General features: G+C 40.0%; 1 protein-coding gene across 1 annotated transcript in view; it reads left to right on the top strand.

The window, feature by feature from the left end:
* Positions 1–213: 213 nt before the first annotated feature.
* The window catches only part of LOC136441215 (transforming growth factor beta receptor type 3-like), a 32,620-nt gene continuing 6,179 nt past the window's right edge, over positions 214–26,654 (top strand). The window contains exons 1-9 of the mRNA XM_066437355.1: positions 214–956; positions 1,622–1,959; positions 8,985–9,162; positions 10,824–10,966; positions 12,062–12,238; positions 12,880–13,063; positions 13,726–13,907; positions 18,386–18,535; positions 26,323–26,499. Coding sequence (XP_066293452.1) covers positions 869–956; positions 1,622–1,959; positions 8,985–9,162; positions 10,824–10,966; positions 12,062–12,238; positions 12,880–13,063; positions 13,726–13,907; positions 18,386–18,535; positions 26,323–26,499 — 1,617 coding nt within the window. The 5' untranslated portion in view covers positions 214–868. The remainder of the gene's footprint in view (positions 957–1,621; positions 1,960–8,984; positions 9,163–10,823; positions 10,967–12,061; positions 12,239–12,879; positions 13,064–13,725; positions 13,908–18,385; positions 18,536–26,322; positions 26,500–26,654) is intronic.

Below are 26,654 nucleotides of genomic sequence, written 5' to 3' on the forward strand. Positions count from 1 at the left end.
TTGCTCAATGAAAAAAAGTTGTCTTCCGTTTTTCGATCACAATGGGTTGTAAGTTGCATAATGGTTTCAGAGCTATGATATACGAATAGATAGTTAATCAATATAGAAGAATTTGTAGCCCTCATTTGATTCGTGAATTTCCTTTGTAAATGCAGTCGTCATGGCAACTGATTGTGAAGGACAGCGGCACTTTGTGGTCCTGTGAACGACGCAGTCTGGGAACGAGTCAGATCACGTGACGGCCCCAGGCGTACAAGATGGCGGTGGGCGTCAGGTGAGGTACAACAAACTACATCCAAACTTCTGAGCTCCAAGTTCACGTCACGGCGTCATGGGCGAGGCTACGGGAACCTGCTGACGTCTCAATCAAGGTGTTTACGTACGGCAGGAAAGCGCGAGCCAAAACTCTGGCGAACAGCTGCGGTTCAGACAATTTGGAGGGAAAGCTGTAGTGAAGCTGGGGAGCTTGACAGAGCGGGTTTGTCTAGCAAGAAAGAAGACAAAGCCTCTGGAAGATCTTTGGGCACCAGATCATCCGCACATCGCTGTGTATTACAGGAAGGTAGAGCTTTTGGCACAGAACATGTGTTTGATTGAAAACAAAGTGCATCCGTCAGGGTGTTTGTTCGGAGTTTGAGTATTTCAAAACGTGGTTGGACGAACATTTTTCTATCTAGGCCAGGAAAGATTTGATCCGTGCAAGGAAGTGGCCTTTTTGTAGCAACTAAACGCAAGTTTTGAAAAAAAGGTGAAAGAAAGACTTTTATAGGATTCAAGTCCGATCGAAACAGCGTGAGAAGGCAGCTGGAAGAGGGCTGTACTGCCGGTGTTGGTGCCCCGAGAGATCGCCGTTCCCACCGAGGCGAGCATGACTGTCCGGCGGGGGGCTGTGATGTTGATGCCGCCGGTGACAGTGACAAACGTCCTGGTGATGGTCGCGCTGCTGGGAGCAACAGGTGAGGCAAACATGCGTGCCATGCGCGTCTTTAACGATTTATAAACGGTTTTCTGCCCGGCTTTTCGCCACGGTTGGCTGATGATTGCTTCCAGAAGATGAAATCTACACGAGAAAAAAATAACCTGAAATTTCGAATGATTTCAGCAATCAACCGTTGTTTTTCTGCACTCTTCTGAGTTACTTTTTGAGGTTTGAATATGGGTTGCACATAATTTGATCAGAAGGAAGATTCAATGGAAGACGTAGCATACAAAATGTTTTTCAGTTCAAAGTTTAATACAAAAACAAGTTGACCATATTCGTTTAGATTCTGGTAGGTATAATTTGATAAAACTTTTATTATTAAAAGGAGACAAAATTCCAATGGCATTGATTTTGATCAGTACCATGGTAGTCTGGCGTGATGCCATAAGTTGTATAGAAAATATTTGCTCACTAATGTAACGTTATATCTGTTATGTACATGTATACAATTATTTTTTTTGACTTAACACCTTACATTTTTCAATTTTTCGTTGCTTTTCTTATGATAGATTTTGGAAAAGATTTGAGATATAAAGAGGGATATCAAAAGGCAGGGAATGGAGATAAGAATTTTAGATAAATCATGAAACATTTTTGATGTGCTGTCAAATACTTATGGTTGGTGTGCTTGTTTTCCAGTTGAGCTGGTCTCAGGTCTGTCCTGTGTTCCCAAGCGGAATTTTCGCTCCCCGTACGTGACTCCGCTCTACCAGCAGCTGACGGTGTCCTCGGGGTGCGAGAGTCGCGCTACAGTAGGCTACGACCACGAGGTCTACGTGGTGAACCTCCTGAGTGGCAGCCCGGCGTACCTGTCCGTGGCGAGTGCGGAGGTGGCTCTGCACATCTCGGCGCGAATGAACAGGATCCTCCCAGGCCTGACGGAGAAGCCCCTGATGTTTGTGCTCAACTCTCACCAACCCGTCGTGTGGAAGATCAAAGTGGACGGACTGTCACCAAACAGACAGGCCTTTTTTCATGTAAGTACCGTTCTCCTACATCCAACACGTGAAAGGAGTGGATAGCCTATAGAGATGGCTTTTAGAGTAATCCCCTAAATTTAGTAGCCTGGATACTCCCAATCTCTAAAATATTTATCACGATAGATATTTTAGACTAATGAGAGATTGGGGATTTGGCTTCCAGGCTATAGATTTACATATTTGTGTGGGATGATATTTTGAATGATAGAAATTTCTAGACTAAGTGTACTATTCTTCAAAAGCTCTCTCTGAAGTAAAGACAGTCCGTATATTTTAAGTGAAGTTGTGGCTTCTTGTTACCCAAGTTCTTGTTGAAACACGAGTACGGTACCCACAGAAATTACAGTCATTGCAATTGCAATGCCGTACTAAGTATGCTAAAAGTTGAAGGACTGAGATATGTACTCCAAGACTATCTCTCCCTCACATCTTTAAAAGCTGATTATTCCAGGTATGAGAGGTAAATGATAGGAGGAGATCAGTATTCAAACACTTTGTACCACAGTGTGATCGAGAAGAGAGGCAGGGCTTGTGTGTCCTGTTTAATCAACAAGAAAGAGGGCTTAAATTTCCTGATTGCTATCATTCGACACAGTGGTTGGAAATCTCTGCATGCCCGCTGCTGTTCAGGTTTCTAGTATTTCTAACATTAACTAGCATACTTTTTATCTTAAGTTTTTGGATGTTCAGTATAGATATCTGTGACATTAGCAAAATGTGAAGCGTATGTGTAGTCCTCTGTATGAGTGAATATATTAAATCATAATGTAATGGTCATAAAATCATATGATGTAGGTAAATTAGATTTAGAGCACAGTCAAACCTGTACAAGTGACCATAAGCATAAGGATAACCTGGCCAATGTGACCACTTTTCGGTGATCCCTTAGAATTAGATGGGTAGAATCAGATAATTTTTCCCATTGACACAAGCATTAAGAAATCTGTTGACAGTGACCACCTGTCCACATAGCAAAGGTTTTATAATCAGTCCCCCGAGTGATATTCTTTGGTGGCAGTTTTGACTGGATTCTTTCCCGGCCTTCTAGAATACACACTATGCATATCTTTTTGAGATATGCATGTCTTTCTGACTGTATCTTGGGAATGTTGTCAGTGTGCATAGCAAGGTAAAGACTCATATGTAGGTGAATGAGCCGTTGTTCTTTTTGCTACATTTGGCAGAATGATTGGAAATTGGCATCTGGAAGTCTTTTCTGGACAGAATCTCTCCAAGTCAATGGTGTGTTTATGTCTCATGTTTTGCCACGTGAACAAGATATACGTACATGAACTAACTTGGCAGGTAACGTAGTTCAAGCTTAAAGGAGATCAAAACTCAATTACGTCTTTCCTGTGTACTTTGAACTTGTTATGTTATGTTGGGGGCCAGGCCTGCCACTCAACATGACATTGTTTGGTTGTACAAGAAACAGGGTAAGCTGAAACTCACGTTTGTATGCTTGTGGGAGGTCAGAGTGGATAGCGAATTTCTATTTCTGTTATAAACTCCTCCAAGGCTGTAGAAATAGCCTGTTGGTTGCCTTGTTAGGATGTGATCTTGACAGTTGCTATTGCAGCTACTGTGTCAATAAACAGAGACCTAACCCATACAGTATCCAGGCTAAGTTGTACATGTAATAAATGAATGAAGACCTTTAGCTTTATTGTACACATATACCCACTGGGTTAAGTACAGGTTACAACAAAAGTATAGTTTACATCTATACATTGTCAAGTTACTACAAGAATTATAAACTAGTGAATTCGGCTTCTCCTGGCTTCTTTGTAATTGTAAAAATGTAAGAGCACAATGGCTCTCCCACTTGTACTAAGTTGTAGCTCCCTTGCATTGTAGGTGAAGTTGATATATGCCAGGGCAAGTGTATATTTTAACAACAGAGAACTTATCAGCAACATGGTCCATTAACGATCTGCCCAAGTCCACTGAACATCTGACAAAGTGTTCCCGGTTCTTCATGTTAGTACACCGGCTATAGTACATGTTTTGTCAACACAGAAGAAGGAGGGAGGCATAGTGAAAGACATGGCCCAAGAGTTAGAGTTAAAGGCAACCAAAACAATATTAGTGCCCCAAAAATGTAAATAAAAAATTCTGAAATCTTTATGGTTGTGACATTTACTAACACTGTGTAGCACATTAGGTAATAACTTCACACTTTGAGCATTTTAGAACAGCGCAAAAACGTGCCGTAAGATGATCCCCTTAGTTTCGCGAGCCTATAAAAACCATGGCGACGATTTTCAGTGAGTTCTCACATCACAACGACAGCATATTTTTGCATCATGGACATCGCTATACATTGTGATAGTGTTGTTTGAACTAATCATGTATAGAAATGGCTAAATCAAATGAATAGACTTTCAAAATTCAAAATTTTTGATCCCTAATATTGCTTGGGCTTCAGACCAGGGAGGATGGTTAGGTGTTAGATGGTTAGAATGCAATGGAAATTAACGGCTTGAATGTGATTAAAAAGACATCTTCACTTAAAAAAGAATAGTTTGAAGAAGAAATTTGGGAAGAAAAAGGACAAAATGTGTCGAACAAAAGTTTGGAAGATTTGTCTCAAAGAAAAAATATTGACAATAGACAATTCATCTAAAATGATATGATTTTCATTGCCATGTCTGACGATGAGAATTCAGCCAAAATATATTATTCTAAAATAGATTGTGTTGAGGCTAGGACAATCTCAAGAAGTTTTCAAGCTGTTGTTGTCTAGAGTGCGTCCCAGTGAAGTGAAGATGATACGAAATCGAACCAAACAGTGAAAGATATGCGCAAAACATTTTTAGTGATTTAAGTTGTAAGAAGCTTCAGGTTTCTATTAAGACATAATTTTTGTTACCACTTGTAGTCTGAAGATGTAAGGACTATGTATAAGAGCCTTGTTGAAGCCATGTTTCCGACATGGTTGAACGTCAACTACCTTTCAAAGACTGAGTCACTCACTGAGTTGCAGGAAACTTGGCACTTGATCACAGTAAATAAACAGATATTTATTTCTGTATTTTTTTGTGTGATGTAAAGGTCAGACATAACATTATGTGAAAGACATAATTTTTGTTACCACTTGTAGTCTGAAGATGTACGTCAACTACCTTTCAAAGACTGAGTTGCAGGAAACTTGGCACTTGATCACAGTAAATAAACAGATATTTATTTCTGTATTTTTTTGTGTGATGTAAAGGTGAGACATAACATTATGTCTACCAGCAAGAGCTTTTTTCAGAAATGATTTAAAGAAAAACTTCTGAAAACTTTCTGAGTTAGATCACATGTAGGAACTTGTGCTACTGGTAGTGTCATATTTTTTTGCAACAACCCTTAGAATTTAGCAGTTCGTTCATGACTCTTCCATTGAAATTATCATGTTTAAGACCCTGTGCATATTAAGCCTATCATAACCGGTTGAATAAATTAAAAGATTTAACCGGTTAATTTAACCGGCTTTCTTAGCCTAATATGAACGCAATTTAAGTTATTTTAACCGGTTAAATAAGGGTTTTAAAAGGTTAAATTGAAACCACCTCCAGAGGTATTATATTATGATAGGCTTAATATGAACGGGGTCTAAAAGATGTCATCATAACCATTGTTGCACATCTAAGTTCTAGATCTAATTGACTAAACTTTTATAATTGGTTTATAAAATAAGATTTTATGAATAAATGGTCAGTATCTAGGCATTCACAGACTTAACATTCGTGTAACTTAAGTCCAGTTTTGCTGGAGAGTAGTTTCTTTCCTGGTGAGGGATGAAAGTAGCATCTATATACAAATGTATACACAGTATGAATACCATGTGAAATAAATTAAGAGATCTAAGGGTTTGAACCCCTGGTATGAGGGCTTTGACAATAGAGCCAAGAAATAAGTCTAAAGTCTTAAACCAAAATAGTTCGATGCATACAGGCTCTGACAAGCTCTGTACCATGATCCCTATTAGTACTGACTTGTGTATATGATGCTTATCCGATGAGTGACGTTCTAACTGGCTTCTATGGACCAAAAAGATCTTTCTCATGTTGCAAGGTCATGCACATGAACCACCTGTTGGAATTCTACACTACATCAGACCCTGCTTTTCTGCTTTTTAATCCGTACATTAAGTTGCAAGTCGTAGCCTAGACCTTTCTCTCTGACTGAGTCTGGGTCGCTGATGCCTGGTAATGGTCTTGCCATTGTACATTGTGTACCTGATCTAGAATGAACATCATGAGGTTACGGTAATTGTTGTGAATGCTTGTGTGGGTCATATTTCACCTATTTGACCTCTCAGATCCTGCTTAACTTCTAATCCACACACGAAGTTGTGAGCACTCTGGACCCCCATCTGTGAGTTACAGGTTTTGTCTTTGTAGAATAGTTGTGCACCAAATGAGAATACAGTGCAGGTAACTGTTCTGAATGTTTGTGTTGGCTGTCTTCTATACACCTCCCAAGATCAGGACCGTACCAGGAATGGTGCCACATGCCAAGCATTGGAGATGATTTGAATCAATGCAAATTCTCTGCACGTAATTAGTCAGGAATGATGACAAAGGTGTGCTGGGAGTGGGAAGCAGTGACCCTGTCGTTCGTTCGTGCACATGGGTCTAGTTAGCATCGACCCAGAGGTTAGGCATTTGAATCTCAGAGTTACATGTTTACCTGTTCTGGTTGTATGTCATCCTTCAGTTAAACCTTCGGTCCATGTTTAGGGGAGTTTCAAACAAGGGCCAATTTACACACAGCTTGTCTAGATATCTGAACTGCAGATATCTGCCAGGCGACAGCTTTTTTCTGTGTCTAAACAGGAATTTTATGGTCTTGATGAGGGTTTTTTTAGATGTCGGGAAAATTTCAGCCGACCACTCTGAAGCATTCGCCCGACAACTCAGCGGGAGTCCCCGACCTCTCCAGCCGGACGTCTAAACAGAATGTGTCGCGTAGTAGACATCTGGAGGTCGGGGTTCACGCTAGTTTGCATACTTGGCGGGCGATAAAGCGGGAAAACTTCTTAGCATCAAGGACCATTTGTTCCCAAACGGACGACGGACTTCTTTCGTGATGCCAGATCGTTCGGTGGATCGACCCTCCCCCCTCCGCCACGACACCCGGGGCAGCGAGTAGGAACGCAGCGTTGATTCTGACCGGTCGCTGTCGTCTTCCCCGGTACCTCAAACGCCTCTTACGCTCAACCCTCGCTTGCTGCCTCATGTTTAGCAACACGCGAGTCAGATAAAGAAAGAATACCATATTTATCATGACGAAAAACACAGGCGGTTCTCCCGCCATTTTGAAACGCGCGCAAAAGGTTAAATAGGGTCACGCGTGCAATCAGCGCGCTGCGTGAGTCCTGCGGTACTTCCTGTCGGTGTGTATAAATGCGTCCAGATATCTAAGGCTCAGATGTCGGCGGATTTTTAGATATCTGAAAAAACTCTGTATAAATTGGGCCAAAGTTTGAGGTCCTTTGCACTTGTTGATTTGTGTAGGTACTAGGTAGGGGTCTGACGATGTAGGCTGGCCAGATTAAAAAAAAAACACATTGGGTTAGGCAAAGGGCTACAAAGTCTTGCCAGTAATAGCAAGGTAAAACTTGCTGTATTTTTGTGCCATCAAGCATGACATTTGATGAAGGTAAACCGTTTAAGAGTTGCATGTAATAGACTTTCGCAGGTGTGTTCTTACAGGGAAAGTATTTTTCTCGAAATGTCAGTGAATATTTACGTGGATAATGAAAACAGAATAATGATGATGATGAAATGTCACATGTTTGTAAATGTCATAAGTTTGTAAATGTCACAAGTTTGTGAATGCAAATGGCACATAATCTGTTAATGTGTTTTTAGTTTTGCTGTCTTGATAGAATAAAAATATTACTAAGACCTTGGCAGTGGTCCATGTGTGTAGGACTGGTATTTGGTTAGGTAAGGCCATGTTGATTTGATTATATGGATGACATCCGTGCGCGCACCAATTTCAATCCATTTCCAAGAGAAAAAAAGTTTACGACAAAACTGTAAATCGTAAAAAGTAGCTGCAAATGGAGAAAATACATACTGTAAATTGCGAAAAGAATATATCAGAAGACGGATACTAATGTCATAGAATGCCAGAGTCAATTCCAAAGTCAAAGAAGAAGTTTTGAAAGAACGAAAATGAAGAATCTATTATTCGGTATACCATGTGTTACGTTTTGTTCATCCTTCCTGACCACGTAGATTTCATACTGAAGGCGACTTTTTTTTTGCCAAACTTTTAAAAAAGTTTTGGGGTCCCCAGAGGATGTCATCCATTAGAATCAAATCAATATGGCCTAAGCTAGCAATATAGTGTCTCTTAATGTGAATGGAACAATTGTCTCAACATGCTCTGGAACATTTTTTGTTCTCTGCAAAGTCTTGGTATTCATAACTAAATATGTTGCTATTCACATGTATGTCCTCATGATGTAAGAAAGACAATGTGCATTACCTAGAATCCAGGATGTTTCTACACAGACAAGAAGATAAAAGGGGTGTTCAAGGTCAAGATCTCCTGGATCAATCTTTTTGACCATTCTTTATGATGTAACCAGGAAAAAACATGTCACAAAGCCTTCGCTTAGTAGATGACAATATGTTGTGCTCAATACCAAAAAAAGATCCTCCAGTTTCTTGTTGATGCTGTGTACTTCTATGAAAAGGGAACTGTCCCTGAAAATCACTTGTTGTTGACAGAAATCTAAAGTTGTTTGTAACATATGGAAGGATCAAGGGTACAGATTGTCAAAGAGAACAGAGAGATGGAATGTAACTAAAACATGTTTCATTAACATGTTTGTTGAGAAACATTTTATTCCTTAACCTCTGATACTTTGTAATAGTGATTTTCCTCTGAGGTAACAACATAGTGTCAAAGACTACAGAGTGAAGGAATGAAAAACATGTCTTGACATTAACATGAATGTAGAGAAACGATTTATTCCTTTACCTCTAGATGGATTGATATATTGGTAATTTTCCCCCTAGGTAACCCTGGGGTCCAGTGTGACAGTTGAGGGAGAGATGATCGTAGCGGTGAACACGGAGGGCTCGATGCCGCTGCAGGGTGAGGCGCTCCTGGCATGGACCCGGCGCATGTACCACGGCATCACGTCCTTCACCGAGCTGGAGCACGCAAACGATATCTACATCAAAGTCGGAGAAGGTTAGTTACAAAAATACAATTGGCTGTTGGTCGACATCATCATTTTTTGGCAAACCAAGAAAACAGTATAACGGATAAACCCACTTTCCTGCTTTGTATTTATTTCAGTGTACTGCTATTGTTTACAAGATTTTCGGAAACTTGCAATGGCTGTTGCAGACGCCATGGCTGCTTTTTGGGTGCACTGGTGCTCCTAGATGTTTTTGTAGGCTATCAAAATAACCAAGGAAAAGTACTATTGTACATTTAGTACACGGAATATTCTTGAAATTTATGTGTCAGAAAAAGCAATATAACCTTTGTTGTTGTACCTTGATATATAACTTGTTTTAGATTTTGAACTTAGCTATAGAATTTCAGACTGAAGTTCTTAAGAGAGGCTGTAGGGGTTTATAAATATGTTTTGCTGACCCCAAATTTCTTTCTGTGCACCAAAATTTTCGCGTTAGTTGCACCAGTACACCAGTCCTATTCCCAAAAAATGAATTTCTAGCCCTGGTTAGTAATAAAGATATGGTTGGGCTGTGGGTGGATGTTATCCTTTTAGTGAAGAAAACAAGATAAGGATCTATCCTCTTTTCCATTACATGTATGTATTAACTTCAGTGTTGTTTACGAGAAAGAATTTGTGAAACTTGTTATAGCTGTCACAAACACCAGTGAACGTACCAGAAATGGAGTTGTATAAGATTTGGGTACTTTCATGTTTTGATCTTGGATCATCGGGGGCAATTCAATAGAGGCACGGATGATCACCTCTGGGAGCCTGGAGTTTGGCAGGTAGTATTTCCCGCCCTGTTACATAAAAGTCTGGCGACTTGCCAGGCTTGCATTCTCCATAGAAGTGGCCTCACGTTTTTCCTTACCAGCAGTCCAAATTTTACAGGGGGGATACATTAACCTACCTGGCAGGTATCTATGTCCATCTTCTTAGTTAATGTCCATATTCACAGTTGGAAGGACAAACTCCGAAAAGCCCATCCAAGATCTTAAGTTAACAATTCTATCAGCCTTTGAGAGGGGGGCTCACTTATGTGAAGCTTAGAAGTTGAACATTTAAGTGCTTCCCATAAGTATAATGCCAAGTTTAGTTCAAAATCTTCCCTCCCTTTTGTTAGATTCTCTACGTGACTCCTTTGCCAATTTTCACAATGAAATGTCCCTTGCTGTAGTCACCTTGGACTTTATACAATGCAGCCCTGGGTGTGTACTAATGTATCAGTCCCCGTGTTTGTTGACACAGTCCCCAAACAAAAAAACATGAATTGGGGAGAGTCAATGTTGGAGTTCTTCCAAAAAATGGGTCAACAAGGGCTGCCTTATACATGTACATATGTAGATAAGTTATTCTTTTCACGTCAGACTTAATATGGTCCTAAATGTTTTTGACATTGGACATTTTGATTTTGATATCAATTGCATTATATTGCATTTTATTGCTATGCCTTTGATTTTTTATTTGGCTGTAAAATGTATAGTCTGGGCTACCCACCTAGCCGAAGGCTATTACAAAAGGTTAGCCCTGGGAACAATGTTCAAAATTCAATAAAACTTTCACAAAGCTAATTAAAATACATATGAAGGCATATGCTATGCCTTTCAGGTATGTTTTCTGAAATGCTATTAAATAATAAACTTTTCCTTCCTTTCTTCCAACGCAGACATGTTATCCCCTCCTCGCTGCAACATCACCAGAAATTTCCTCAGCCCAAATTCCTACTCCGCATATCTCCAGCCGCAGCCTGCGCACGGTTGTTTCGCCATGGCAACATCTAATCAGAAGCAAGAAGTGCATGTCATTGAGGTGGGTATTGTGGTACTTAGTAGGACGATAAACCCTGTACCCACTAACAAAGAAATGATGACATACATATGTTTGGAAGGTTGGAAACTGTTCAATGTGTTAGTTGTTAGGGTCTTAAAATGTTGGGGGGGCAGATTTTTTTACTTTCTTATTAGTCCACATTATCATAGAAAGGGGAAGCAGCAAATATGACATTGAAGGGATGTTCATGCACACCAAATTGTAACCAACTACTTTAGGACTCAGAAGGATGCACAGATATAAGAGTAGAATTTGATAGAAAACTATACTGGTTGCCCCTGCCCCTATTTTCTAATGGTACAGTCTTGAGGGTGTAACTGTTAGGAGTTTGGCAGGTGTTCCTGGCTGATTGCCACAGGCTGTAACTGCAAGTGTACACTTTTGTAGGGATTAGGGCTGAGACGGAGCTTGGGTTACTGTTTATAGTGTTATACAAGGAAAAACACAGATCGTAAGACTTATATCCAGTCGCCAAATGTATTTCAAGAGTGTGTCCAATACTGTGGATCAGATAAACGTATTATTGGAAGAAATTGTTATTGTATTAGGTTGCCTTTCGAAAAGGTTACTCCGAGGTTATCTGAAATCCATTTGTTTTTGCTCATTTTACGGTGGCTGTGACAGGGTCACTGTTCTTTCTGTAAGCACACACATGGTTCTGTGGTCCTCTGTGAAAATAGAACAGCTGAAGGGAAGGAAAATGAATTAACCAGCTAAAGCAGCTATTATGTAACAGTGATAAATGTTTTTCTTCACTCTGAAGTAGATCAAAAGGCAGAACACTACAATCAGTACTATGCATCAACATAATTCAGACACCATTGATTAAAAAAAAATAATTGATAAATCGCATAAAATACCAGGTGTCAGCTTTTCAATTCCCACACCTAAACTGTTATACTGTTTTTTGAAGCCTGATTTGAGTTTGAGTGAAGTGTTGGAGGCAGCATTTTTTTTATACAGTGTCTACGCATTAGCTTGATTGTCATCCGAATTAGTTCCAGGTTTTCCCTCCACTAACCGTGGTTAGTTTAATGTACAGTGATAATGTCCTCTCACAAATGTTACCCGCAGGTCCACTCTGCAAACAAGAACCCGTTTGCCAAGATCCTGAGCAGCATCGTGGTCGACATCCAACCACGGGACAAGAAGAAGATGGAACAGAACATCGTGCTGGTGCTGAAGTCGCACACAAAAGGGGTGAAGTGGAGAATAATGTCCCAGAACATCAAGGGATCTCTGCATGTTCTGGTTAGTGTTTTATCTTGCACATATGTAGCTATGTCTAATGTCTATTATATTTCTACAGTTGATTCTAGTGTCGTTGAGCATTAGTCTCATGCTATGCTTGCAAGTTTGAAGAAATAGATACTTAAATGTACAATATTTCAGGCGAGTTGGGCAGCCCTTGCTGTGCATGCTAAACAGCCAAACCAATAGATAAATGAATAAAATACAATATTTCAGCTCTAAAAGTTCTTAACGTTAAAAGGATTTTGTTAAAGACTCTTTTTTTAGTCTTCTTTTGAAAATGATCCTTAAAAATAAATAGAGCCAGATGTATAATCTGCAAGCTTCAGCTGAAAGCATCTGTATCTATATAGCAGTGATATTAATGGAGGTAACGGAGATATCAGATTCCTAGAGGGAGTAATGTGCAGAGTAAATGAATATTGATTGGCTCTAATCATCTATTATACGATCTCTATGAAGCAGAAGATTTAATTTAGGAGCATTACATATCACTTTTGATCCCATGATTATACAACTGCAGCATGCTCGCATCTATAGTAGAGCTGTCATAAACAGTTCACTTCAACTTGCACCTACTTTGTCGTACTTCTGTTGTGTTGTATGATTGACAGAACATGATGGATTCCATTTACTTCCAGGCAAACTCTCCGGTAGACGTGTCAGGGGCAGGGATGGTACCGGTAACGTCGCAGACGGCGAAGATATCAGCCAATGGGGAGGACCTGATCAGATGGGTGGAACAGGACAAGGGGTATCACCGCATTCAGTCATACACTGAAGTACAGCTCACCAACAGACTACAGTTACAGCTGGGGAGCCCAGGTTAGTGCTTGAAGTTGTTAAAGGATTTAACTTTAAGAAAGGAAAAAAAGCCCTGATAGCACCACAGATTATTAATGTATGCTCCACAGTGTTTGAAAGAAAAAGAAGTATGATAGGAGAAAACATTGATTTGATTTGATTGATTTATTTGGCTGTAAAAAAAAAGCACAGTAAAAAAGGTACAGCCAGGGCTACCCAACTAGCCAAAGGCTATTACAAAGGGTTAGCCCTCGTAACTGAACAATATACAAAATTCAATACAAACTTTCACAAACCACATTGAGACGTTTACGACTGTTTGCAAAGAAATTGGTGTAAAGTTTTTCTTACTCTCCAACATTGCCCATACTGATTTATCCCTGATACTGTAAACAATTTAAACCTTCTTCTACCCAGGTTGTGCTGAAACCAAAACAAACTCTGCCAACAGTTCATTCTCAGGAGTAGTGTACAAACTTTTTAGGTATAACAACAATTTACAACTAGAGTCTACAGTAGAATGAAGTTAAATGGAAAGGGCTGTTTTTAAATTGTATTCATGTTAAATCTCTTTTGATACATTTCTAAAATGGCAAAGAATTTTTTCCAAGACCAAAAGATAACACGACTCTGTTTTCATATACAGTGTATCATTATTATATTATGTATTTTACTTATTTTAGAAGCCAGTCGGATGGTTGACCAGGGGCTGTTGGAGGGCCGGACGCTGGACGGGTCAGTGCCTGTGAGCCGGCCGCCCCTCCCCATGTCCCAGGAGGAGCTGGAGTCAGCATTACACTCCGCCATGTCTGTCCGCTGTCGGGAGAGAGCCATGGAGGTGGCACTGGCCAAGGCTGTGCTGCAGGTATGTCACGATTTCGTTCGCAGTGATACTGTAAATGTAGAAATGTTCGCGGTGGTTTTATGTTCACCGTTTTCGTGATGAACTATTTACCGAGAACTTGAAACCACCGCAAAAAGCCATTCCGTTGTATGACTGTAGCGCTACTACTGTTTCAAACACGAACTCAAAACTACTGCGAAATTAAATCCCTGCGAATATTTCTGCATTTACAGTAGCCCTTTTCATGCTGTATATGTGCATGTACTGTGTTTAGGGCTGTCTCCAGCTTTCAAGTTTTTTCCATCCGACTTATTTTTTGGCTGTGCATGTTGTTAGATTTCCTTCGTAAATTTGTCATTTTAAGCTTTTTGATATACATTTTCATCAATTTCATGTCATGAAGTTACATTTTATTTTACGGAGGGGATGAAATTTTCATCCCATGATGGAGGGACGGGTCCTGGAGACAGCCTTGACTGTTTTAGACATGGACAATAGCTTGTGTGTCTGTATCTATATAGTGGGTATCAGATGAAATAAGTGCAAGTAAAACTTTTGACAACTTCCAATGTTGCAGAAAACAGATCAAAAGTCTTTCAAACCCTGCGAAGTACAAAAATAGCTTTATTCCAGACACCGTCAAACACGTACCTCACACAGAACAAATGGGGAAAACATCTTCATCCTGACACCCACCCACTCTGTCTGAACCCTAGCCTGGTCATGAGGTTGTCACACGCTTAGCTGCCACATGCTGAGTTTATAGCTAAGTGCTGAGCCCGCCTGTCAACAGTACGTCATTGCCAGGATGGAACCTTGCCGCAATAGACCATCAACACAATGTACATGTAGCAAGAACTGCTGCTTGACACCACATGAGATGTAGTTGTGTGTCTGCAAAGCAGCTCTATTTTTGTCATGTTTTCCAAGATGTTTTGCAGTGATGATTGTGTAAGCTGCTGATGTGAAAGACCTCGTAAAGAGAGAGAGAACGGTTCATAAGGAGTAATGCCATTCGATAATGATCTATATTTGCTCCCATTTGCAAGGCCCATTCGTTCCTCCTAGTTCATCCCTATTAGTGATTAGGCTGAGTTGAGAACTGAGTAATAATCCTCAAAAGGTGATGTCAAGATTAGAATAAAGCCTGTATGACATTATGCACATTGTTTTAGGAAGTTGTGCAAATCTTGATATGATGTGACAAGAATGTAACTGTCCTTGCAGATTGATATGTGCTTTCCTCAAGTCTTTCCTGCAAAATTCCTGTAACTGTTTGGGTTGGAACTCCCCCTTCCTATCTAAACTGTAAAGCCAACACAAGCAGCTGTTTTCTGGGTGACTCGTCCTCTGCCTGTTTGGGTAGCTAACTGGTGCCTCTAGCCTGAGATCCAGGCATAGTGTCTTATGACTGAAACCTTTGCTTTCACATTTTGGTCAAAACTGGTGTAGAAAGCTGACATTCAATACAAACTTGTGGTGATTCCTGTTTCCTTTTTTATGTAGATGTATTAGACAAGTGCAGTAGGCATAGACTTCAGTTTAACTACGATATGAGAGATGTATATTATGGTATGGAAACATTTTAGGTGAAGGCCTCCAAGTAGGCACTTTGCCAGCTTACATCAGGGCTGCATAATACCAAGAAAGTGTTTGTCATATGGCTTCCCTTTTTGAAGGAGACCTTTCAGAAAGCACTTTGTTGCACGGAGGACTTGTCATATTTTGTGTCTGAGATAATTTGGCAGCTGTACAACATACATGATTTATCATGCTATAACAAACAGGAGAGTGATTAGGGGGCATATTTTGGGTTCCATGGAAATAAACACACTGCAAGAGCTGTTTGACAGGTAAAGGAACTTGATGTTGAACATGAACTGGAAATATGGCTCGTTGTCTAAGCTAGGCTGAAACGTAAGGCAAACATTGTGCAAGCTTTGTGTAACAGTCTTTCCCCAGTTAGTGCTTAAAACATGTTCCTGTTGTTAGCTAGAGGCTTGAAATAGCACAGCTTGTGCCCACAAAATGTCATAACATTTCTTGTGTCTACAGTGAGCAATGTGTGCATGCCAACTATACTGTTGTACATTGGTTCAGTATCATTGGATAATTGATTTATTTCAAAAGGTGGATGTCAGTTATTGTGACAGAAGGGGATGACATTTTCTTATTTGCCAAATCCAAATCTGCTTAGCCTAAAACAGCAGTAGCATTTTTGTGGTCGTTGAAGGTTACTATAGTATAGTTTTTAATGCGTGCAGTTGCTCTGACCAGGTACAGGGTAGATCTATGACATCGATATGACTGTCATCATGAAAAATGGCTGATTCATGTCAAAGATCACAGTTACATAAATCATCTGAAAATTGCAATTTTGCAAACAAAGAATCTGTCTTGGTGAAAGGTCCGACTGAACCTCTATACAGGTGGAAAAAATTTAGTTTTTGAAGCAAGAAATGTCAATTTATTTCCTTCCCTCCTTGCTGGGGTTGATTTACATGTACATTATAGACATGTTACAGCTGGCATCATTATAGCAACAAAGGGATACAGGGAAACAAGTTTGTTACACAACACATGAAGATCATAGGAGTCTGGTCCCTCGCCAGTTTTCAAGATTCGAGTTCAAGGATGAAAATGTGTTTACACTTGTTTGTTTGGTCTTGGGTATAATTGAAAGTCAGTCACATATTAAGATAATGCAAGGTGGGTCTGTTGCCAATGTCTTCTAATTGTTCAAGGATCAAAATGTGTTTTTCATATTATATACTTGTTATCGTGACCCTAAATAACTCTCCAGACTTTTTTGCATTGGTCGCACTTTGAGATTGTGTAAGGTGGGTTTGTCCCTATGTCATCAAAGGGTTCACGTTCAAGGATGAAAATGTTTTTGTGGGTGTTTGAAGGTGTTGTGTCCTTAAAAATTCCAAGAAGTTATGAAGTTTGGCACACTTAAAGGCACTGTGCATCAGGTGGGTCTATCAAAACTGCCTTGGCGGGTTCTAGGATAGAACTTTGTTTGCACTGTTTTTTTAATCATTTGGCATCCTAAAAACTGTCCAGAAGTTTTAGAATTAGGTCACACACATTGAAGACTGTTTTACTTTGACAATGTTCACTAGTAGAAAGGATTAAAAAGAGTTGATTGAAATTATAAAGTCTAAAATTGATTGAAATTTTAGTTGTAAAATGAGTTAGCATATTTTTGAAAACATTTCAATCTGATCTGAATTTCTCCTTGTAGAATTGGAGATTGTCATACTAGAATTCCTATTTGTCTCAGGACAGATTACAACTCCAAACTGTCCTAGGAGAATTGCAGATTATCCTAGGACAGATCTCAATTCAAATCTGTCCTAAATGCAGGAGAGACTCTGATTCCAATCTGTCCTAGGACAGTCCACGATTGTCCTGAATCCCATTTTCTACTGTGATATATACATACGTATGTGTAATTGGTTAGAGGAACGCTCATCAAACAATTTCTATAGACCAAAGGTGCCTTGTCAGTAAAGGAACACAATAACTGGCTCTGCAAGAAGTCCTGTTCACAGAGATACAGAGGCAGTGGCCTGTCTGAACCCTGCCAATTAATGCAGCTGTTCAACCTGGTGATTATGGCCATCCACAAAAGATGTAATCATGTAGAAAGGATCAGCCTTCTGGGACTTCAGTTACTGGGCCACAGGTGGGGCCTGAGTCAGAACACAGGCAAACACAAGCCTGCACTTGCTTTGATATTCCAAAAAAAGATATTTTGAAACCTGTTTGGTACAGAAGGGCGGTGCTTATTATTAATCATTCTGTTGAACAAAACAGATTTCTCTTCATTGTTAAATGAGATGCTACAATTGTATAAAAGTATGACTTCGGAACTTGCATGTGCAATTACAGTGAGCAGATGAGAAATCAAAATATCGGCTTTCGGTTTTCTAATTATCCATTTTATGTATAAAGATTGGAATCGGGAGGACTTCAGTGTGATCTAAGAAAACGTTACAAGGGTACTATTTCATCAAGGCCGTAATGTAGTGTACATTTGAGAATATTGAAAATATTGAAAAGCAGAGAGGTGGAAATATCGCACTATCAGAGGGGTCTGTCAGAAAATAGAAGAGTGTTGGTAGCTGATGTTGTTTTGCTGCCTATAATCAGTTCCCAAGAAGTAAGAGCGTTTTCAGCTTTTTAGTGTCTGGGATGACAATGTTGCTCTGTTGGAAATGGAATACCTTAGGTTTAAGAACATGACATGATCATGATAACTGATGCCCACAAATGTATTCAAGGAGATGAATCCACACTGTATTGTGTTGCCAGTATACTATCCTTTCAGTTTAACATACAAGCGTCACAGGCATGCGACAGCAGCTGGTTATATAGCATCAAAATTCTATTTTCCTCATAGCGTTTGTTCTAGTTTCTCAGAGCCATATAATACCATTGATGTCTGATTGTTACCCACGTTGACTATAACTGCTTGTGAACATGTCTTCCAGCCTTACGGCATCACAGAGGTACAGCTGAGTCTACAGGATGCTGACTGCACAGCTGGCGCCAACATCACGCACTTCATCCTGTCAACCACACTGCGGGGCTGCGCTACATCAAGACACATGCACACCAAGTCTGCCACCTTCTTTAACACGGTAAGTAACAAATAAACGATCAAGACACATGTATACCAGGTCTGCTACCTTCTTTAACACGGTAAGTAAGACACGTGCACACCAAGTCTGCCACCTTCTTTAACACGGTAAGTAAGACACATGCACACCAAGTCTGCTACCTTCTTTAACAGGGTAAGTAACAAATAAACGATCAAGACACATGTATACCAGGTCTGCTACCTTCTTTAACACGGTAAGTAAGACACGTGCACACCAAGTCTGCCACCTTCTTTAACACGGTAAGTAAGACACATGCACACCAAGTCTGCTACCTTCTTTAACACGGTAAGTAAGACACACGCACACCAAGTCTGCCACCTTCTTTAATACGATAAGTAACAAATAAACAGTCAAGACACATGTATACCAGGTCTGCTACCTTCTTTAACACGGTAATTAAGACACATGCACATCAAGTCTGCTTCCTTCTTTAACACAGTAAGTAAGACACATGTACACCAAGTCTGCTACCTTCTTTAACATGATAAGTAAGACACATGCATACCAGGTCTGCTACCTTCTTTAACAGGGTAAGTAACAAATAAAGGGTCAAGACACAGGTACACAAAGTTTGCTACCTTGTTTAACCCAGTAAGTAACCAGTGTCCACAGTAAGGTCACAACACATTTACACCGAGTCTGCCTACTTTTTCAGTACTTCTTCTGCAATTCAATACTTAAGACAGTCAGACCAACTCTGCCACCTTCTTCAACTGTGTACGGACAATCCACTACAAAAGATGGTCATGCCACAAGCACACCAAATCTACCAGCAGCTTCTTCAATATTGGAACCAAGCTGCCAATAAACATATCACTTGATGTCAATATTGGGCCTTGGTGTCAAGACCTGTAATCCTTGATTTAGCCCGAGGAATGGGGTGAATTGGCCCTTAAGCCACTTAAACCTGTTTTTTCAGGCTCTATAAATGTTTGAAATCTCTTCTCAAAGCACACATGTAATGAAGTGGTAAACAGTGTGCATACTGGCCCACATTGGACTAAGTTACATTTAGGTTAAGACTTACCATGTAATTTACAACGAAAGTTCCTCTAGTATGGTCCCCATGAGATTGGCAATGCCAAGACTCGATGACATAACACAGACATAGAAACTGTGTCCTTGTGATGTTAACCTAGTAATTGGCTTTTGATGAAAAAAATGACCTTAAGATAATGAATGGCCAACAATTGACTGTTTTAAAGTACAGGCTCTTGTCAAGATTCTGAGGACATTCCAAAAAAGTTGCAGATAACTTATAAGGGTCATTATTGGGACATATTTGCCTTTCTTCTGCATAGCCCAATGGATTAGATTTTGAATCTCATAGAAGCTTCCTTTGGAGCTGCAGCCCATATCTTTCTTATGACCTTTTGTTTTGACAATAGATATATGATTATGAAGTAATATTCCTTTACATGTAAAACCACTAGTGGTAGACAAAAGGCTCCCAGGAAAGTGCATGAACGTGTTTTGATGACTGTGCCAGCTGGGCCCTTTAACAGAGCCCTGAATATAACCCTGCCCTTTAAAACTGACTGACAGTGACACTGATTTGTGCATCATGTTACATGTACACATGTCACTCCTGTGGAAGGATGGCACAGCCACCCCTGACCCATCCCCGTGTGTTTGAACTAGCTGCTTGAATGTTAATGGCAGGTTACATAGACATTGACAGGAAGTCCCCTGCACATACATCATTAGCTGACTGCTGTTGATCTCCGGCCAAGTTACCCAACACTGGAACCTGATGCAACACAATGGCTCATCTCTGCTAGCTAGACCATTGTGGTACAGTAACTGTAGAAAATGATCAAAGCTCAGGGTGCGAAATACCTGGTTGCACGTTGCACAGTGCTACAAGATTTTGGTTGGTGCAAGTTAATTCCAAACCCAGGTAGCGCAGTGTGCAACCTTATATTTTGAGCCAAAGATTTCAATCGGAGCCCAGGAAGCTCACAAAAACATAGTGTCACTCTCATAAAATTTGATAAATCTTCAATTGAAATAAAGAAATCAACACTTTTTCGTTTTAAACCATCCAAAACCCTTCACAGATCGTGGAATTTGAGCTGAAAAAGACGAAAACACACTGTCCTCAGCTAAACAAGATGTTGTTAGGTCAATGGGAACACAATACTATCTAATATATATTTTGAAATATTAGTAGTATTATACACTACATACGAGCTTGATTTGAAGAAATCGGTGAATGTTGCTGGAGCAACCTGAAATTTGGATGTGCAACCTAGCATTTGCCCTTGGTTGCAACATGGGCAACCTGGCTCAAAAAATTATTTCGCACCCTGAAGCTTTTTGGTTTTGTTGGATCAAAAGTATTATATTTTGTGCATCAGCTAGCTAGACCATTGTGGTACAGTAACTGTAGAAAATGATTTTTAGAATGATAAAGGCATTTCGCTTTTGCCACATCAGAACCGTTGTATTTTTGTGCAAGTAACTCGAAGATTTATTTCTAACCCTCCAGTGTAATGGCCACTTGATACTGGGGATTTGCAAATCTTACCGACATTGATTTCAGTCGAATATCACAGTTAATATAAGTGACATGGCAAAAATGAAGGAACTGTGATATTCAGAAGAAAAAATCTCTCACTGTCTCTTAAACGTATAAATTCCTCAATTGCAATGCTATGGACTAGACAGCACAAATTTGCTGGTTTATATTTTGTTTCAGCATGTTGTCGAATTTTGTTAGTTGGAATACAATGCTGGCCATGTTTTGTTTTTTGTGTCCTTGCTTTGTTAAAAGACATTTGACTGCGATAATTACTGCGATAAGTCACAAACGCATGACACCTACATGAAATCAGAGAACACCATGGGTTCTAACATTTCAATCTCAGGGTCATGGGTGAACCTTTATTAAATGCCAAAGATTGCCTTACTTGCTGCATTGTGCTATTGATAGTGAAAGATTTGTGTCAACAGATGTACATTTCCAAACTGTGAGTCGCTGCATTGTTGACTACAGGCTAGGATAATCATTATGTATGGGCGGATGAAAATGAAACGTTGGGGAGAGTGACTCAGTAACTGATCCTGACTGACCTGTGTAATATGAAGGTTCTGTAAGGAAATCACCCTTCATAATCCTGATGCGGGTAAGGCTGTGGAAGGTGGTAATCCAGGGTGACTGGTTTCTCAAATCCCCAAAGTCTCACTTTACTTCAACTATACCCTTTAAGCTCACAAGAATGTGGCACAGACTTTAAGATGGAAGACACTTGTTAGTTCTAGGTTTTTGGCATGGAGAGGGACAAGAAATCTTTCGTTCGAACCATAGACAACGATTGTTGAGTTTTTTTTCTTATTTTCAAGTACAAGTATATGAGATTTTCTAGTTCTAGTATTTAAGATTTTATACCACAGCCTGGCTGTTCCGTTTCTTTGTTTATTGTCTCTTCCATTCAAAACATCAGCATCTTTTCAAGGCCTCTCTTATGTTTCTGTGTGCTCTTACATCAGATTGAAAGGATGTGATGAAAGTGCAGTTTGTGTGTTCTTGCTGTGCAGAACTCCCAGAGGTGGGTAGCTATGAAAACACAAAGTGTAGATGACGGTAGGAAAGCTGCAGACAGGAAGAGGCTGAAGGACCCAATCCTTCATTTCCTACAGGTGTCCTTGCTTGTTGTCCTTCCTGTCAGTTGGCAATACTGGTGGGAAAAACAACATTGACCCAGGGAGGAACAATTCCTGGAGAAACAACAACATGGTTTTACAATGAAAATAAACTTCTGTCATACTAGACTAACTGCTCTGTACCCAATCAAAAGCTCACTCACTGATGTCTGACTTGAAATATTACATGGGTTGTCAGAATTTACTTGTGTGCAGGCAAGACTTTAAACTTGATTTAGCAATTTTTGTTCATCTTCAAAGCTGAAAAAAATGATAATGATGATGCAAAATCAGCATTCAGTGACACAGTTTTGTCTCAGTGCCCAGTACACTAGAGTTGCTAGCAGTTTTTCTGCTTGCAGCTACCTTCTTAGTTCTTGATCACAAGTATGTAACTTTGTGGTACATGAAACTATCCTACTGATTCCTTGGCAGAGACCTGAACTGTCTGAAGTTTTCTTAATCTCTCTGATGTCCTCGAATGTACACCACAATCTTGTCACAGTAGGTTCTTATTCATCAGCCTGGCATTGAAATGATACCTCATACTTAGTTATTGTCACCCATTTTGGAATGTTTATTCTTAGAGGAAGACCTCCACTGGACAAAATAGTTGCTTAACGCCTTGAAAGCAAAGATAATTGGACTAAAAGAAAATTTACATATCTTCAAGGAAGGTTGATGTCTACATGTAAAGGAGGTCGCCTTTTGGATCACATCTTAAAGTGGACTCCTTGAAAAATTGTATGCAGTATCTAATTGCTACACATGTATATTTTCAAATATAAGATACTGTTTTAGAAATGTTTATTGTCAAAAGACATGCTCTGGGGTTTTAGGGAACTAATAAGGACTAAAGCATTTCCTATGATGTCTCAATGTAGAAACAAAACACAGAACTTGATATGTATTACAACCCAAGATAAAAAGACAAGAATTATAGTGATTTCAAAACTGTTGCACTAGTATACATTATTATGATGCAGTTTTATATATAGTAACTGAGAATTACAGAAGGAACCAAACTGATTGATATCAAACTACAAGTCCAAACAGTTTCAGACAGGAACCAAACATACAAGGCCAGGTCATAGTGGGGGTGGGTGCAGTCAGTGATGATGTATGAGATATAACTGACTTGGGTTATCAAATAGTTATAAGTCATGGTGTAAGAGAGGGCTGTTGTGGCATGAAGGTTGCTGGAAACATGACAAAAGTTCCTGTAGAGAATGTCTGTGGAAATCACAGGTCAGAAAGTTTGACTTGACATTAATCATAGATATTTTCTTGTAGCATTATCACATGGGGTCATAGTCAAAGGTTACCACAAACAAGGGGCTCCAGGATGGTTTGTTTTAGCTAGAAATGATTTAATGTTTCTGTGTTTTCCCTTTACTTCCTGTTGTTGTTGTTTTTCATTCACTGTAGCGAAAATAGTAGAAACTTGCCAAATAGGCAGAATATTTTACCAGAGGACCTGGCTGGCTGTAGGAAGGCAAATTTGTCTTGGTATGAATTGAACCTCTTTGATCTCATACACAATGGCCAGATCATGTGTTCTGAGGTATGCTTTGGACGAAAACTATCCAAGTAGGAAATGCCCTTGAGCATATTTTACATGTCAAAGATTACACAATCCTGACTACTCCCTGACTAAATGACTTCCTTCATTCCACTCTGTTGTCCTTGGTGTAAGAGTATGGGAGGTCAGATGGGGGTCCAAGGAAAGAAGGAGGGGTAAGGACAGGAGTGGGTCTTATTACAAATATACATTTATCACTGGGAATTAAAACACTACAACCTTGAACTTTTAGCCACTAAAATTCGGTAGTAATCTCCATGGTTGCAGGATCATCGCTGCCTAAGTGTCTGCCTTTGTAGATTTGTGCTTATACAGTATTTTTGCTACTAAGTTGTATTTTAGTTGCCAATAGTGATGTGATCAATCACAATCAAGAATATTCCTTTTAGTGCTTGGTTGTACCAATATTGTTAATTGCCTCAGCAAGGCATACAGTCATTGGAGTTATATCCAATGATATGTTCTGGCACAAGGAATCCTAGGTTAGAAATGTGATCACAAAATATTTCATGGCAACCAAACGGACCTGCAAACAGTCATGGCATTAGTCATTAGACACTGTCAAGGATTTTTGAAGGTACTGTAAGAGTATTCTAGCTATCAAGCCATGGAAACAAAACTTACTCTGTGTGGCAAGTGTATTGATAAATTCCCCAATACTTTGCTGTCTATGCCTACGTGCTCAGGCCAGAGACTGGCCCCTTGCTTTCCAGGAGGATCCTCCAAGCAGTCCTGTCCATTGCCCTAGCCTCTGCTTCCCGACTGTTTAAGCCTGTGTCCTTCACAATTTGGTATTTCTATCTCTTCGGTGGTCTTCCGCGGGGTCTGGGGGTAGCAAACTCCTGGCTGTACTGGCTTTGTACACTAGTGTTTGTGGGGGTCGTCTTATGACGTGACCAAACCACCTCAGCCTTCTCGTCTGTACCATTTCCACAACTTTGCTGTCTATAAGAGTATACTCTGTATATATAATTTTGATCAGTTATCATACTAATGGCCTATGGATTCACTATCTTACCCACATACACACAGCTACAGCAACCATGAAATCAATGTGATGTTATCTACTCTGTGGCATGTTGTGTCGTAATTACGTAGGAAAGTGGCATTTATTAGTCTGCCACCGACATGTCAGGCATAATTGATTTTATTGCCCAAAGCAATTTCCGCCATGCAAGATGGGAAATTACATTAAAAAGAAAAAAAAGATTGAGATATATTATGTATGACATGAAGCCATAGGTGCGTGTGTAATTTACTATTACTGCATAGTTGCAATACAGTATGTTCAGGAAGCAAAGTGCAATTTGTATCTGATCAGACAATTACCGGTCAAAGCAATTATTATACATTAACTGGAGAATGTTCATTTCTTGTCATTAAGGGGTAACTTTCTCTGTGATGTGAAACAGCTCAGGCAGATGTCAAACTGCGATAGTGATGGAGGAAGATGACCGTATAAGTTGTCCCTTTGTCACTAATAGAATCATTCTTGGAAAAACAACAGTAAATCTAAATGATCACCGTGCAAACCATGTGATGTGAATAGTACTTTTAGTAGAACGGCAAATGTGAAGAAGCCGACAATACAAAGCTAGATAGCACACAATAACTTCAAACCGTAACTAAGACAGTAAGTTGTTATAGTTGAAGATCCATTCTTGTAGATCTCTTTTACTTTTCCCAAACAAGTCAACAAACAGAAAACCGAACCAATGATGATACATGTCATGTACATGATTGACGAGTGATGGTAACACTGTCAACCCACAATACACAGGTTATTCAACTACCAGAGTATGACTTGCATTTTAGACTATCATGTCGGGAGGTTCATGTGACTGTGAAATCCTAATTAGTCAAGAAAGTATCTTATTGAATCAAAATACATCACTAATTTGATCATCCCTGAGATAAAGGACCCATCAGTGTAAATAATGCGTGGCTGAATAAAGATTTTAAAGAGAGATACACATACATGTACAAGGCATATCTAGACTGCATTAATACTGTGAAAACAAGGCTGATGCAATATGCAATTCGAGAAGGGGATTGTAACATAATGGAGTACAGGCAAACCTGCCCAAAAAGACCACCCAGGAGACCATAGATACCTGGTCTATGTGGACAGGTGGTCACTGGTCACTATAGACAGGATTCTTATTGCTTGTGTCAATGGGGAAATTTATTGTCGGGACCACCAAAGAGTGGGCACATTGGGAAGGTGGTCCTTATGTAGAGGTGGTCACTTGTACAGGTTTGACTGTACTGTGGGCTGATAGTAGTGGACAACCTCAAGTCAACCGTACACACTCACGCCAGATCTTCAGAAAAGACGCTGTAGCCGCATAGTTCCCATTTAGAAAAGCCCACACCCAGACTAGTTTCACCTTGTGTGTGGCTTTCTTGATGTTTTTGAGTTCAAATGAGCACAACGTGTCCGTCTTATAGACCAGGTGCAAAGTGCCCTAGGTGGCTTAACCATTCAATAGAGTACTGTGATGATCTGAAGTTTACTACTTTGTCCCCCATACTGCAGGTGGTGCTGTCAGGCATGGTGGAGGTGCAACAGGAGGGGAGCGGGGAGGCTGGCTCAGCTGACGGGCCTGACGTTGAAGACATGGAAGTAGAAGTCCCGTCTGTCACTGCCAACTTCGAATGTGACTACCCAACAGTCAGCCTGGCAGAGGAGGATGTGGACAATTCCATTTTGGAGGTAGGTTGGCCTTGTTGCGTCAGTATGGTGCACCGGTTAGAGTGTTGGACTCATAACCAACAGGTCCCGGGTTCAGTGCTCACCATGCCCCGACGTTGGGCCCTTGGCTTGGGAAATGTACTTTACACGACCTTCCCTGGTGGTGGAGTGACGTC

This window comes from Branchiostoma lanceolatum, chromosome 9 (genome assembly GCF_035083965.1).
Source record: "Branchiostoma lanceolatum isolate klBraLanc5 chromosome 9, klBraLanc5.hap2, whole genome shotgun sequence".
Classification (NCBI taxonomy): Eukaryota; Metazoa; Chordata; class Leptocardii; order Amphioxiformes; family Branchiostomatidae; genus Branchiostoma; species Branchiostoma lanceolatum.